Here is a 15514-nt window from a genome sequence, read left to right as displayed (position 1 = left end):
CCGGTCCCATGAATATTCCAATATAGTTTTATCTTTTAAGTCATATACATATTGGTGTACACAATTGTTTATATAATTATATCATCCAAATTAAGCTTTTTTAAAATATGATGTTTTATAAGTTGGAAAATAAAACAGGACTTGGTATTGAAATGATATTTATATATATTGATGGTGTATTATTTTATATATCCCAATTTATATATATAATAACATAGTTCAAATATTAAAGAGTTAAGTTTTCTACTTTTGACAGTGAATTTGAATATAGAAGCTTTAATTTATTTATTTTTAAAATTAACATTTATGAAACAACATAAAAAAAATATAATAAGTCACAATAATTAATAATTTAATAAAATAAAATTTGAAAAAATTGCAATACAAAAGTTTTTCAACTCTCAATATACCTGAAAAATGCGACTAAAACTGAGATAGAGATAGGACTGTTCATGGTTATGATTAAAAATCAAAACGAAATGCAATCTGAACCAAACCGATTTAAAAAACCTATATTTGATTGATTTGGTTATGCTTAATTTTAAATTTTGATAACCGATACTATTTGGTTTGGTTTTGATTTTACTAAATAATAACCGCAAAATAACCAAATCAAACCAATTATATTTTACTTGATAAATATTTTACTTAGAAAAAATAAAAAGTTAATGAGTGAAAGTTTCCACAACGTGCAAATATTTAAACATGATAAAATTTCCTAACTACCCTCAATCATTAGCTAAGTCTACACTATATAGAGTGTATGTACATACATCATTCTTTTGCATATCATGTCCCAAGCTTAGCAAAAATATGGAACTCCTCATTCTTTTTATTATCTTTATCTCATTTTTCTTGTTCCTCATCAAGCCATATATCAATTCTAAATCCAAAAAACTACCACCAGGTCCTACTGGTCTCCCAATAATCGGCTCACTCTTAAAACTAGGTACAAAACCTAACCAATCACTAGCCGAGCTAGCCAAAAAACATGGCCCTCTCATGACTCTACAGCTCGGCTCTCTCACCACCATAGTAGTCTCATCAGCCGAAGTAGCCAAAGAGATTCTCCACAAACACGACGAAACTTTCTCAGCACGTATCGTCCCAGTAGCCGTAGCTGCTCAGCCGAACCCTGAAGCCACGTTGGCATGGGTTAACGGCGATCATATGTGGAAAAAAAAGAGAAGGTTTCTCAGTACGCAAATGTTTAATAATCAACGGCTTGATTTGCTTCAAGAACTTCGTCACCAAAAGGCGGAACAACTAGTGAGCCATATAAGGAGCCAGTGTGAGAGTGGATCGGCTGTTGATATTGGACGGGTCGCGTTCGCGACCACGTTGAATTTAATATCGAACACGATTTTTTCGATCGATATGGTGGATCCGGAATTTAAAAAGGCTCATGAGTTTAAGGAATTGGTATGGACGATTATGGAAGATGCCGGGATACCGAATCTGTCGGATTTTTTTCCGGTTTTAAAGTGGCTAGATTTGCAAGGAGTACGGAGGCGTATAAGGCCAGCGTATTTAAGGCTGCATGAGATATTTGAAGAAAATATTGAGAAGAGAGTAGAAGCTAGAGCTGCAGGGATGAAGAAAAAAGGGGATTTTTTGGATATACTTCTTGATCAATGTGAAGATGATGGGTCTGGATTTGGTACAACCATCAAGCCTCTTATGGTGGTAAGTATTTCTTTCATTTAAATTTTTGGCCAAAGTCATCTGCAGCCCCTTAAAATTGTCCGCATATTTTACTTAGACATCTTAACTATAACTATTACATATTGAACACTTGAATTGTTGAAAAAGTATACCTATTAAACACAAAATGTTGATGTGGCAAAAGAAGTGTACTACACTTTCGCTGAGCGCGTGAAAAAACGTATTAATATTTTATTTTTATTTTTTTCCAAAAAAAACTTAATACTTTTTCTTCTTTGAGTGCCACTTGACATTTAAATAATTTAATTAAAAAAATATATATTTAAAAGTAATAAATATTCTTAAAACAAAAGAAAAAGCCCCCACCCCACCCCTGTACGTCATCTTCTTCACGGAGAAGACCACTGCCTCCGTTTTTTTTCTATTCTATTTCTTTTCAATACTAATTAAAAAATAAAAATTGAATCAGCTAATTAAATTTGAAAGAAAAAAAGAAGAAAGAACATGAAAAAAGTTAGTCGATCGACGTCGATCTCGGTCACCTTCGAGCAAATATTATCATTCAAATTAAAATATAAATCCACTAAAATTATCAAACATAATATCATATTGATTCAATAAAATTAATTTAGGTCCTCTCGATTTCTCTTTGTTATCGATCTCAAGACAATTGACAGACTCTCTTTCTTCATCACTCTTGTATCCGTCTCTTTGAATATATCTCTCTCACGTATAAGGAATATAAAATAATTATGTAAGTAATTAATAAAGAAATTGAATTTTGTCCTTTGAGAAAGAAAATCTTGCTAGGAAGAAGATGAAGAAGAAAGGGGGTTGGGTTAGGGTTGGGCTCTCATTTTTTTATTTTTACAAAAAAAATAGATGGAAAATTTATTTGAAATAATTTTCACTCTTTTTAACATAAAATTCTTTTTTTTTTCTATACTTGTTGGGCCTAAATGCCACATGTTACCTTTTAATTAGTCATTTTGCCACATCACAGCAAGTGTATTATACACACTTTTTTTTTTTTTACTTATTGTCGGAAAATGCCTAATAGAAACAAGTTTTGAGTAAATAAAAGTGTCCAATATATACTAGTCCTAGTTGAGGTGTCTAAGTAAATTATGCGGACTACTTTAAGGGAATACATATGATTTAAGCCTAAATTTTTAATAACAAGTCAATTTATGCACATCTTAATTAAGTTTTCATGAATATCTGCATCTCTCTTCAGCTAACTTTGACATATAGAAAAGATTTTTTTTTCTCATTAACTTTGGATTTTGAGTTTTTGTAAATATATTCATCTCATGAAAAAAAGAAATTGGTTATTTTTGGGTTGATTTTGAGAGGTGAGAGGAAATTATTAAGAGCAAACTACATAAATCCCATTAGTTTAGTACCTAATTACTAGGATTCAAGATAGTTTTGAAAATTACATCCTATACCATATTTTGTCCGTCGGATACATGTATCATTACTCGTCATATACATGTATTTGACTGTTTGAATTAAAGAGATACATGTTTTACTATTTGGATTAAATGTGTGTAACTAATTTCCTTAAATAAAGAAGTAATTTAGGCTTAATTAACAACTCTAATTGGCGATAATTAATTTTAATTTTTAAAATGTTAAGATAATTAAGTAATCCTAGTTTCAAGGAATTTGTGTATCTAATTATATTTTTTAAAATATATGGTATAAAATATTAAAAGTGGTAATATATGTAATTGTTTAAAAGTAGAGATAATATTAGTATATATAGTAGGAATGTATGCCTAGTTAGGTAGTTTTTCCAATTATTAATACGTAATGCAATTTAAGAAAGACGTTTAAAATTTTGAAACTTATAATTATCTGAAATTTGTTATGATTATACTTGTGCATATTAAAACTTCACCAAAAATATAACTTGTCAAAAATATTTGGAAAAACCGTACCAAACGTAGCGTTAATGTAACAGATATGAAATATCTAGACTAAATGTGGTTATAAAGAAAACATACTTTTCTTGGTCTTGAAAGCAAGTTATCATCATACAGTAGTGAATTGATTGGATGCAAAACTTAAGAAATGAAAAAGACTTCTGATAGGTAAGTTTTGAATAAATAGGAGTAGTACAAAATATTAAGCATTTGTAAATAATTAGTGTTGAAGGATTAAATATTTATTAATTCTCTCTTTTACTCATATCAAGTGAATTCATCTCTCCGTACGGTGGCGTCAGGTGTGTTAAAATTAAAATAATTTTATTTTTTGATATTTATGTTATAAAAAAATCAAATAATGCACTTCAGTCAAAATTAAGTTATCTACTAGAGGATTAGGAAGCATTTTCAACTGAATATATTATGTTCTTTTTTATTATTATGGTGCACTTATATATTTTTTTTTTCTTTTTTTTTTTTGAGCAAATTTATACCACTAGACAGTGGTTTAGTGGATTTTTATTAATAATAAACATAAAAAATTCTCAATAGGAATAAGTACAAGCAGGGGAGGCTAGGTCTTACCTTACTAATCCTAATGAGATATCTATCGTCTACCAATTAACAACCATGAAGAAAATACGAGCTAGAGAGCACTAGATATTCTATGATCATCATAAAGTTTATAATACACTCTATAATAATATAACAAGTGGGGATTCTTAAGTAATAAAAAATCATAAAAGTCAAGGAGAAAGTTGAGTTATCAACCACAAATTTTCTATTACAAATGTATAAACTAAAAAAGATAGAATGGCCTTCTAAAGGAACTTGAAGTATGTTTCTCTTGTCTTCTTCTTCAAATCTGTCCAATAACACTTGATAGTTCATCACTTCTTGGTTGTATTGGATCTTGTTAAAGTTGTTGATACTATCATATGATTCTGTTTCGCCAGTCGTATCGGTAGGTGCCTTAAAACAAACTCCTCATTCACTTTATCATCCCAACTATGTTTTCTTCCATGCTTCGTTTTGTTGTTGCCTAGGAGAAATATCAGCACTCCTAGCTGCAATTGCAAAACAATAATCCAACATTTCCTCTTCCTCTTCCTCACCTTCCTTACAGATGTCCTCATCATCTAGATTAGCAAATTTATTTGGGGACAAAGTACTACTAACACCAAATTGTAGTTGTTTGTTAGTGTTAATAGGTGTAAGAGAACCATTTTTTTATTATTAGAACTCACCAAATGATCACTTAAGATTGCAACAACATTTGTTGATGATGACAAACCTTGTCGGGGAGTTACTAACTTGGCACCACTAGACACAAAAGCAGGGGTTGTTGAGCTCAATTTCTTTTGCATAAGAGGGGAATTGACTTGTTCTTCCTCTTCATCTGCTATATCTGCCCACCTCGGAGTACTTGTCGCACCCTGTTGTTCCTTAGAAATAACTAATTCATTTGTAAAGTTAACTTGAAATGAATTAATCTCATGCACAATATTATTCGTAAGAGCATCAAAAGTGTTAAAACACAAGATCTCCTTTGGAACAATTTCTCGAGCACCTGAATTCATAGTTTAATTTGACTATCTACAACCGGTTGCACTGTGTTACGAATAGGCGAACCAATTACAATACTTTGGAGATTTTTTCTTCGTCACCACAGCCCAATTAGATTCATGTACCAGTTCCACTCCTTTACCTGTATTCTTGGCATTCATCAAGGCGATTGAATTAGTTCCGACATCACTTTCAATTTTTTTATTGGCACTGTTGACCTGCTGTGACATGTTGTCAACCAAGCATTCAACACTTTCAACACCCCAAGCATCATGCTTCACTCCATCTGCCACTACCTTCGCACTCTTGGGATCTAATGCCAACTCAATGGTTGCGTTAATTACCAAAGGATGTCCTGACTTTTCAAAAAGCCCCACGTCACCTCTGGTTCCATTTAGTTATTGCTCATCATCTATCGTCGATGCCACTATTGCAGCTGCATTATTTTGGTCCCCATCATCAATGTGAGCTAGAGTGGAATTTGTATCAAAGAAAGTTGATTTTCATTCAATTTTTTCTCCAATGTTTCAGTAGCTCCAACTTTATTCCCTGATGAATGGACATCATCAACAATCTTAGAATCAATCTGCAGAAAACCATTTTTTCCACTTTCGTTATTAATGCTTTTTTCTACGGTATCTATAATGCCAAGTCTCGCATCATCAACAGTGTTGCTATTTAATTGCTGCCCAAAATCAACTTGCGACTCTAGGACCAAAGTTTTTCGAGTGGTTAAACTTTGATCCCCTGAAGCCGATTCGTGCGCAACTGCTCTGCCTAAGAGCTGTCCAGAATGTTCTTTAGTTTGACACTCCAAATTTCGTGGCTCAACTACCTGATCGTGGGCACCACTTTTATCAACCACGAGGGATTTATTTCCAGCCCTCTTTTCATCTAATATCTCCCGAGCATCACCATGATATTTTTTAATCTCAGATCCTACTTTCGATGCTTCTTCTTGGTTTCTTCCTGCATTATTTCCCAATAATAGTCGACATTCACTTTCGTTGTGGCCTTGGTGCTTACAATAGTTGCAATAAAACGGCAGATTAAACTTCTGAAATTGCTCCACACTTTTTCCTGTTTTCTCATCGACATATTGAATTCTCATTCGATGTGGCAAATTCACTAGTAAATCAAATTCGACTTTAACTCTAGCCGTGCTAGGTCTCGACTTATCTTGAGTGGCTTTATCAACAACTATTGGCTTACCAGCAGCCGAGGCAATTGACAGTAATTAAGGATTGTTTTGCAAAAAGCTCTGGCGGCAAGTTTGGAAAAGATATCCAAACAAAAGCTCTTGATGGCTCTTCTTTCGGATTGAAGCCAATTGTCCATGGAAATACTCTAAATTGCTTTTGTAAACCATTGACAGTTTTAGCCGCAACTAATACATAGTCATCATATCTATCGAATCTCACCAAAATATGTCGATGCGCAAGCCATCCGACAAGGCAGCGACCTTGAGTTCCTAGTTGTATAGGCAACAACTTTCGTAAATCTTGCATATTAATTGGATCGTGTGAAAACTTGAATACTAGAGCTTGATGTAGACCTTCTTCCATAGTGTGTTGATTTATCTCTTCCTCTGTGAATGTAATTGTAGGTTCTCCATGAATGATATCTATAGATTTCAGCTTTGTGTTTTTTCAAGTTTTGTCCGGTTTGGATTAAATTTAAACGTGCGGCATAAGTTGCTTCTGGATTAGAACTAGTGTTTGGCTCTCCCACAACCATAGGCTGGGGAGAGGATGCAGCTATCATGAATTTACTTCAAGGCGACATAGTTCGCAGAAGAGAAGAGAGCAGCCGGCCCTAGGTTCCACGATGGTTAGCAGGTGCACTTATATTTTAGATATATTAGGTGTGTCATTTTTACGAATCACTAAAGAAAATACAAAAACAACAGGAGTAGGGGTCAAACTGCTTCCCAACTGCCTGGAAAATGGAAAGTAAATTATGATATATTAAGAATAAATAATTAAGAAATGCAAGTTGCAATCTAATTAGAATTCCAGATTAATCAAATGATTTTATTATCTAACTAGTGGTACTTTGGGAATGGAACAAATTATCATAGTAAGCTTATTTCTTTCCAAGGATATATACTAAATTTATATAATTTGAATCAAATACTCATAAACCAATTATGAATAGTACTTGTGACATTAAAACAAAAAGTATAAAATTAATTATTTTGAAATACATCAATTATTCTTCAGAAAGAACTAACAATTGAAACAATATCGTTTGTGGCATGACAGGATTTATTCATTGCCGGAAGTGATACATCAGCCATAACAACAGAATGGGCAATGGCAGAACTTCTTCGAAAACCTGAAGAACTCAACAAAGTACGACAAGAAATAATCGAACAAATAGGGCTAGAAAGAGCAGTTAAAGAATCAGACATGGACAAACTCCCATATATATCTTCAAGCAGTCGTAAAAGAAACCATGAGACTTCATCCAGCAGTTTCTTTACTCTTACCACACAAAGCCCAAAACGACGTACAAGTATTAGGCTTCAACGTGCCTAAGGACAGTCAAGTTTTCGTGAATGCATGGGCAATTGGAAGAGATCCAAAGTCATGGGAAAGGGCACTAGAGTTTCTGCCTCAAAGATTCATAGAATCTAACGTGGATTATAAAGGTAGGGATTTTGAGTTTATTCCATTTGGCGCAGGAAGGAGGATTTGTCCTGGAATTCCACTGGCTATAAGAATGGTGAATTTGATGTTGGCTTCTATTATTCAACCATTTAATTGGAACTTACCTGATGGAATGGATCCGGAGAAATTGAACATGGAGGAACAATTTGGAGTTAGCTTAAGGAAAGCTGTTCCTCTTGTTGCAGTTCCTAGTATAAAATAAAAATAATTTTCTTTTAATTTATGCCTGATTTATTTAATTTGCAATTGTTTTTCTTTACCTTATTAATGTGATTGTGAGAAGTGTTTGGCTCATTTGTTTTTTTTTTTTTAAATTTGGAAGCAAGAAACTTGAAATTAATAAGGAACTTTTGGACATTGCCCTAGTCTACTTAATTGTTCTATCGAAAGAGAAATTTGATTTTTGCATCAATAAACTTGATTTTATGTTTACTTATGCTCTCCCGCTAACATAAAAATAATTTTTAGCCACAATAAATATGCATATTAACAAAGAGTGATAAAAGACTTTACTAGCATTAACTAGTTAATTGTCATTAGATCATCGCTAAAGATTTTAGGAACATTTATAAAGAGTGTTATTGCTACTAAAAGAACATATTTAGTTGCAATTAAGTTATTATCGTTAATTAATTACCGCTAAAAATAATTTTTAGTGTAGTGTCAAAATTTATTGTTTAATATCTGTATAGTTATAAAGTTTTAAAAAATAAAATTATAATATATTTAAAATAAAATAAGTAGAAAAGAGTTTAAAAGACGACTAAGATGAGAATACCCCACTGTGGATACTATTCAAGGGACACTGAATGAGAATATATAATACAATTTTTCCAAATGTTCAAATGTCAAACATAGTACTCCTCGTTTTCAATATTTTCTGGCTTGAAAACGATTACCTAATTAACTATAAATTGGTTTCAAAAACAAATATTTCTTTTCTTTTTGATAATTTTTAAATTTCATTTTTCTAACATATTTAAGACTACAAAATTTAAAAATATTGTAACATTCTACATATCCTTAATTAATTAAAACAATAAATTCAAAAATCTTCTTTATTTACTTAAATTTCATGTTAAGTCAAATTAAAAAAATAAAATTAAAATGAAGGGATCAAAATTACCATGAACTTTTCAAGAAGGGTAAAAATTATACCCTAATATGAATTCTATTTTAATGGAAAAGTCTAAATAATAAATTCAAAATCAATTGTTTCACACTTGTTAGCCGAAAATATAGTATATATGAGTCATTTGTGTAATGACAAAGATATATATGAAGCGCAATGAGGTATATTCATTCTAAATAGCAAATTGAAAATTTGAAATTTCCTCTTTAAAAAAAATGATTAATTACCTAGGTTTCACCGAAAATATCCCTGATTAAGCCCAACAACAAGTCAGATCCAGAGTCATTCTGGCCCCAAAAGATCCTGATAAAATTTTCAGACAATACTCTTATTTTTCTCATTTTAGAAAAACTGAAGCAAGTTAACAATAAAAAAATCTTCTACAAAATTAAGCAAATCACACCCCCTTCCTAACTAATGAGTAGCCATAAAAATGTTGATACATGAGCTTGTAGTGCATTAAAATTTATTACTTCTTACATAATAACATAAATATACTTCTAGCGAAACTCATAAAACATAAAGACTTAAAATATAACCTTATTTTCTTTCATTCAAGGAATTGCAACAAGAGGAATAGCCTTCTTTAAGGTAACTCCAAACTGTTCCTCCATATCCAAATTCTCTGGTGTCATCCCTTTTGGTAACTTCCAATTAAATGGTTGAATAATAGAAGCCAACATCAAATTCACCATTCTTATAGCCAACGGCATTCCTGGACAAATCCTCCTCCCTGCGCCAAACGGTATATACTCAAAGTCTCTTCCTTTGTAATCCACACTAGATTCCATGAATCTTAGAGGCAGAAACTCTAGTGGCTTTTCCCAATACTTGGGGTCTCTTCCAATAGCCCAAGCATTCACGAAAATCTGACTGTCCTTAGGCACGGTAAAGCTCAACACTTCTACATCGTGTGGGGCTTTATGAGGTAAGAGTAATGGACCTGCTGGATGAAGTCTCATGGTTTCTTTTACGACTGCTTGAAGGTATGGGAGTTTGTCCATGTCTGATTCTTTAACTGCCCTTTCTGTGCCTATTTGTTGGATAATTTCTTGTCGTACTTTGTTGAGTTCTTCAGGTTTTCGGAGAAGTTCTGCCATTGCCCATTCTGTTGTTATGGCCGATGTATCTGTTAAATTAGGTCTTAGGCCTAACTCACACCCCAAAAGCTAGCTCAAAGGGAGGAGGATTGCCCAAGCCTTATAAGGAGTCCACCCATCTCATTAACCACCGATGTGGGACTTTTGTCATTCTTTAACACCAGCACAGAAGCTTGAAATTCTGTTTGGTGTTGTGTCTGCCCAGTTTGATATTAATCCAGGTCTCAGTGGACACATGCCTATAAATGTGTGGAAAAAGTGTTTGCAGAATATGCTTACCATCCTTGATGTTTTGACCCAATACCCAAACATTGTGGTTGATGACATGGTGGAGCCTGATGAAAATAAGACCTAATTTAACATGGTATCAGAGCAGGGCCCGTCTCACCCGATGTTGGGACCCCCAAAATCAAAATGCCCACGCACCAGATGCTAAGCACTGGGCGTGAGGTGGGGTGTTAAAGAATGACAAAAGTCCCACATCGGTGGTTAATGAGATGGGTGGACTCCTTATAAGGCTTGGGCAATCCTCCTCCCTTTGAGCTAGCTTTTGGGGTGTGAGTTAGGCCTAAGACCTAATTTAACATGGTATCAGAGCAGGGCCCGTCTCACCCGATGTTGGGACCCCCAAAATCAAAATGCCCACGCACCAGATGCTAAGCACTGGGCGTGAGGTGGGGTGTTAAAGAATGACAAAAGTCCCACATCGGTGGTTAATGAGATGGGTGGACTCCTTATAAGGCTTGGGCAATCCTCCTCCCTTTGAGCTAGCTTTTGGGGTGTGAGTTAGGCCTAAGACCTAATTTAACAGTATCACTTCCAGCAACGAATAAATCCTGTCAATAGCACACAGATGTAGTAAGTGTTGGGTATCTATCTGAGTTTCTTATCCTAAATAGATTTTCATTTTCTTAAAAGGAAAACATAAAGTCTTTATATTTGACTAATCTTTTTTTCTTGTAGAAAAAGGTTCAGGATTCTATAAATAGAAGTTCATTCCTTCTAACTTAATCAACATTCACAATGTAGCCTAGGGGTCTGAGTATTTTATCTAGGAGGAGAATTTGTGGGACACAAGTGATATGTTATTGTTAAAGAATGACAAAAGTCCCACATCGGTGGTTAATGAAATGGGTGGACTCCTTATAAGGCTTGGACAATCCTCCTCCCTTTGAGCTAGCTTTTGGGGTGTGAGTTAGGCCTAAGACCTAATTTAACAGTTATCAATTAGGTCAATTGACCGTACCATGGTAAAAATTATGTGTCTTATGATACTTAATCTACTATTACAGGTTAAACTACATGATCTACAATATGTAATTTAAATAAATGAATCTTCTTATAAGGAATTTTAATTATCTGTAACAAACACTTACGACGATAATTGGCTTGATAGTTTTGCGATCAAATCCGGACCCTTTATCTTCACATTGATCAAGTAGTACATCCAAAAAATCTCCAGCTACCTTCATCTTCCGAGTAGACGCTCTATCACCTAATCTCTTCTCAATAAGTTGATCAAATATCTGATGCAACCTTATGTACGCTGGTCTTACATGACGCCTCACCCCTTGCAAATCTAACCACTTTAGAACCGGAAAATAATCAGACAAATTAGGCTTACCAGCATATTCATTGATTGTCCAAACCAAATCCTTAAACTCTTGAGCCATGTCAGATTCCGGATCTACCAAATCAATCGAGAAAATAGTGCGCGACACTAAATTCAGCATGGTCGCAAACGCCACGCGTCCTATATCCACGGAGGAGCCATTTTCACATAGTTTTCGTATATGACACACGAGTTGTTCAGCTTTTTTGTGGCGTAGCTCTTGTAGCGAATCGAGTTTTTGATTAGTGAACATTTGCGTGTTCAATATTCTTCTTTTGTTCCTCCACATGTTGTCGGACTGAACCCATGCCAACGTGGCTTCTGGATTAGGTTGGGATGTGACTGCATCGGGAACCGCGCGGGCCGATAACGTTTTGTCATGTTTTTGGAGGATTTCTTTGGCTGTTTCGGGGGAGGAAGCTATAACGGTGGTGATCGAGCCGAGTTTTAGAGTCATGAGAGGGCCGTGGATTTTGGCTAGCTCGGCTAGTGATTGGTTGGGTTTTGAGCCGAGTTGGAGGAGTGAGCCGATTATTGGAAGGCCAGTAGGACCAGGTGGTAGCAGCTTCTTCGTGGATTTAGTTAGTTTGATGAAGAGCCAAGTGAAAAATAGTGAGATGAAGAAGACAAGGATGGGAAATTCCATTTCTCTTCACTTACAATTAGATAGAAGAAAAAAAAGGCTCCCCTTGTCTCTTTTAAGTATATGTGTGTTGGGGGTATGCTCTCTTTTGTTTTTTTTCTTTGGGAGAGGCATGAGGATTGAGCTTTCTTCTCCGCAAGCTTATCCCTTTGAAAAAAATTTAATTCAAGTACATTTTATATATATTATTTCCTATGTTATAATTTACTTGATACAAATAAGAATTTTAAATATCAATAGGATTATTCTGGTTTGTTACTTGTTAATTCACATTAATTCCTAGTAATAGACTAGTAATTTTTCTTCTATGCTACTTAGTTTAGCTCAATTACTTTAGGTGTACCCAACTTAGGCAACTTTTCTACTCTATTAATTAGGAGATTATATGGACCGTAAATATTTTCTCAAATTCATATTAAGTGAATTGTAAAAGTATGCCATATTTTTTATGAAAAATATTTAAAAACACAAATTAAAGACTATTTTCCATTATTATTCTTGTGATTATTCTTAAACTTTTCACCTAAAAAATATAAGTAGATAAGAAGCTCATTAAATGAAGGGTAAATATAAAAAAAAATGTCTCAACAATTCTAATAGACTTTAAATAATTCAACTATTTTGAACTGTCTCAATAATTTGTTTGATATGGACTAGAGGGAGTACTTTTGTTATTGCCAAATAAAATTGTTCATAGGTTTGAACAAAAATGTTTATGATTTGGTGTACAACTGTCAAATCACTAACTAATGCTTAGTTTGATTTCAGATATAAATTCTTTAATTTTTGAAATAAAATTTACATATTTAATAAATATAAAAAAGTACAACCACCACGGCGCCATCCTCCCCTCTCCTCTCCTTCTTTTCTCCTTTTTTTTCTTCTTTCTTTCGATCTGAAAATTATAGGGCACTAAATTTGTTATCTATGAACAGTAGCGTAGCCACATGGTAGTCAGGGTATTCAAATCGTCGAAAAAAAATATCATATATACAGGTAAAATGATACACGAAATGATTAAATAATATATTTTAGACACCCTTAACATAATAAACTGTTATAGCCCAATGATTTCACCTCTTTAGAATGAGGAAGTGCTCATCTATTCGAATCTCACTAGTTCTACTTTTTGAAAAGAACTTTTGTTGTGCTACTTTGGGACACCCTTTGTCTAGCTCCGTCACTATCTATGAACCCCAATTAATGGTAAATGAATATATAGTTGATATCAAATCAAGTACTAAAAAAGTGTTGCCGCTAAATTCAAACGAGAAAAAAACATGGGTTTTCCATCCTAAAGGATATGGGTGGTAAAATTATTGACAATCACTTAATATAACGAAGGATAAAACTAATCGTTAAACAAAAATTCAGGGATAATTTGTACCGTTCTCCGCTACAATTAAAAAAAAAAAAACTATAGAAGAGACGGTTGCTGGCAGAGAAACTAAAGGGACCCAGATGAGCAGAGAGAGAGAGACAAGTATGAAAGAAATAATGAAGACAAGTGTTTCCACTTAAACTAAAATAACACATGACATTTCATCTAAGTTCCTACCGTCTTTCTTTCTTCTTCTTCTTGTCGTTTTTCTCATTTTAATTTGTTTTAAAACAATATGACAATTTTTAGGTTTGAACTTAATGTCTAATTAATGGTTTGTTTGGAAAGCCACCAAGTAATTAAAATTGGTGTAATTACTAGGATAGTAATTACCAGTCTAGTAATTATACTACTTGTTTGGTTGCCACAATATAATTACACATGTCATGTTTGGATGTCGCAGTGTAATTACACGTGTTCTGTTTGGATGCACAATTGCAATCATAAAATTATAATAAATTTTAAAAATAAAACTTAATCATTTAAAATTTATACTAGACAAATAAGAAATTTTATAAATGACATTAAATTAAATATTTACAATATATAGTCTTTTTTGAAAATATATTAATTAATAAACATATTTACCGTAACTAATATTATGAAAAAATAATTGATTTATATTTTTTCAAATTAATATATTTCAATTGAATTGATCGTAACAACTAAAAGTATGAAGTTTCTACGAATATTGTGAAATGCATGTTTGATAAAAAGAATAGTAATATATAAATAAAATATCATAAATTATTAAATGTTTGACAAAAATATAATCTATCAAATCTAATTAAAAAATGACGTGCAATGTAAATTCAATATTACTAAAACAAATGAAACTAAAAATATAACATAAGTAATAAATTTAAAACAAAAAATTTAACATAATACTCTTATAACAAATTTCAACATTGCAATAAATATGATTTATTTTTGTTTCTTCATAATAAAGAAAACATAAGTCTATAGCCTTACTTAACAATAAATTTTATTTTAATTTAAAAATTAGAATACTAATAAAATTATGCTAATGAGAAAATAAACATGGCATAAAGAAATAGATAATATGAGAAAATTACATAAAATCACGTAAAGTAAGGTTGAGAACAAAATAAAATGAAATATAATAATAAAAAATAAAAAATAGACTTTTACAAATTTTTAGAAAAATAAAATAAAAAGAAATTAAAATAATAGAAGTAAAAAAAATTAAAACAAAAAAAATAAAAATAGAAATTAAAAAAAATGAAAAAGTAATCAGGTGGTAATTACACCATGTAATTACCAGCAATTCACAGTCTCTGCCTGTGAATTGTAGAGTGTAATTACCCCCTGTCAATTACACCAATTACATGCTGACCAAGTAATTACCTGTCCTTCCAAACAGGACAAGACAATGTAATTACATCAATTACACCAAATCCAATTACCAGGTTGTCCTTCCAAATAGGCCCTAAACAATCATATATATATATAGAAAGAAGTGATGTGACACCTCTCAATGACCAAGGACCTTATTTATTTTTTTGGTGGATTTTTGACATTTTTTCTAATTTGTCTAAATTATTTTATTTTATAAAATCATCTTCCAAATTCATACCTCTTCAATTACATAAATTTAAATCTTAATTAATTTAGTAATATCTACAACTCCTTAAAATGACACTTATAAACACTTATCTTGAGATATGTATGATATTATTTTAATTTCATTTTTCTTATTCTTCATTTTGTGTTACTTTGGTTGGTCATTTTTTGTCTTCTTTGATCTTATTTTGCAGGAGAGATATGTATACTAAAGAATGTTTTACA

The 15514-nt window shown here is 32.5% G+C and overlaps 2 protein-coding genes and 1 pseudogene across 3 annotated transcripts in view; 2 read left to right on the top strand and 1 right to left on the bottom strand.

Annotated features, from left to right (window-relative positions):
* Window positions 1–806: 806 nt before the first annotated feature.
* Window positions 807–8131, top strand: LOC125825033 (geraniol 8-hydroxylase-like; annotated as a pseudogene). Its single transcript, XR_007442829.1, has 2 exons — window positions 807–1686; window positions 7430–8131. The product of XR_007442829.1 is annotated as a geraniol 8-hydroxylase-like (transcript).
* The window catches only part of LOC125825038 (uncharacterized), a 32970-nt gene continuing 19612 nt past the window's right edge, over window positions 2157–15514 (top strand). Inside the window, exon 1 of the mRNA XM_049504388.1 lies at window positions 2157–2164. The gene's annotated coding sequence lies outside the window, so the exon portion shown is untranslated. The remainder of the gene's footprint in view (window positions 2165–15514) is intronic.
* Window positions 9524–12364, bottom strand: LOC125824955 (geraniol 8-hydroxylase-like). Its single transcript, XM_049504305.1, has 3 exons — window positions 11446–12364; window positions 10885–10905; window positions 9524–10099 (listed from the first exon to the last, which is right to left on the bottom strand). Exons 1-3 carry the CDS (start codon window positions 12325–12327, stop codon window positions 9524–9526), a joined length of 1479 nt encoding a protein of 492 aa, XP_049360262.1. The 5' UTR covers window positions 12328–12364.

The sequence above is a fragment of the Solanum verrucosum genome, unplaced genomic scaffold (assembly GCF_900185275.1).
Source record: "Solanum verrucosum unplaced genomic scaffold, falcon-dt-bn FXZP01000086.1, whole genome shotgun sequence".
Taxonomy (NCBI): Eukaryota; Viridiplantae; Streptophyta; class Magnoliopsida; order Solanales; family Solanaceae; genus Solanum; species Solanum verrucosum.
Note: the sequence above shows the minus strand (reverse complement) of the source record. Positions and strands in the feature narration are given on the sequence as shown.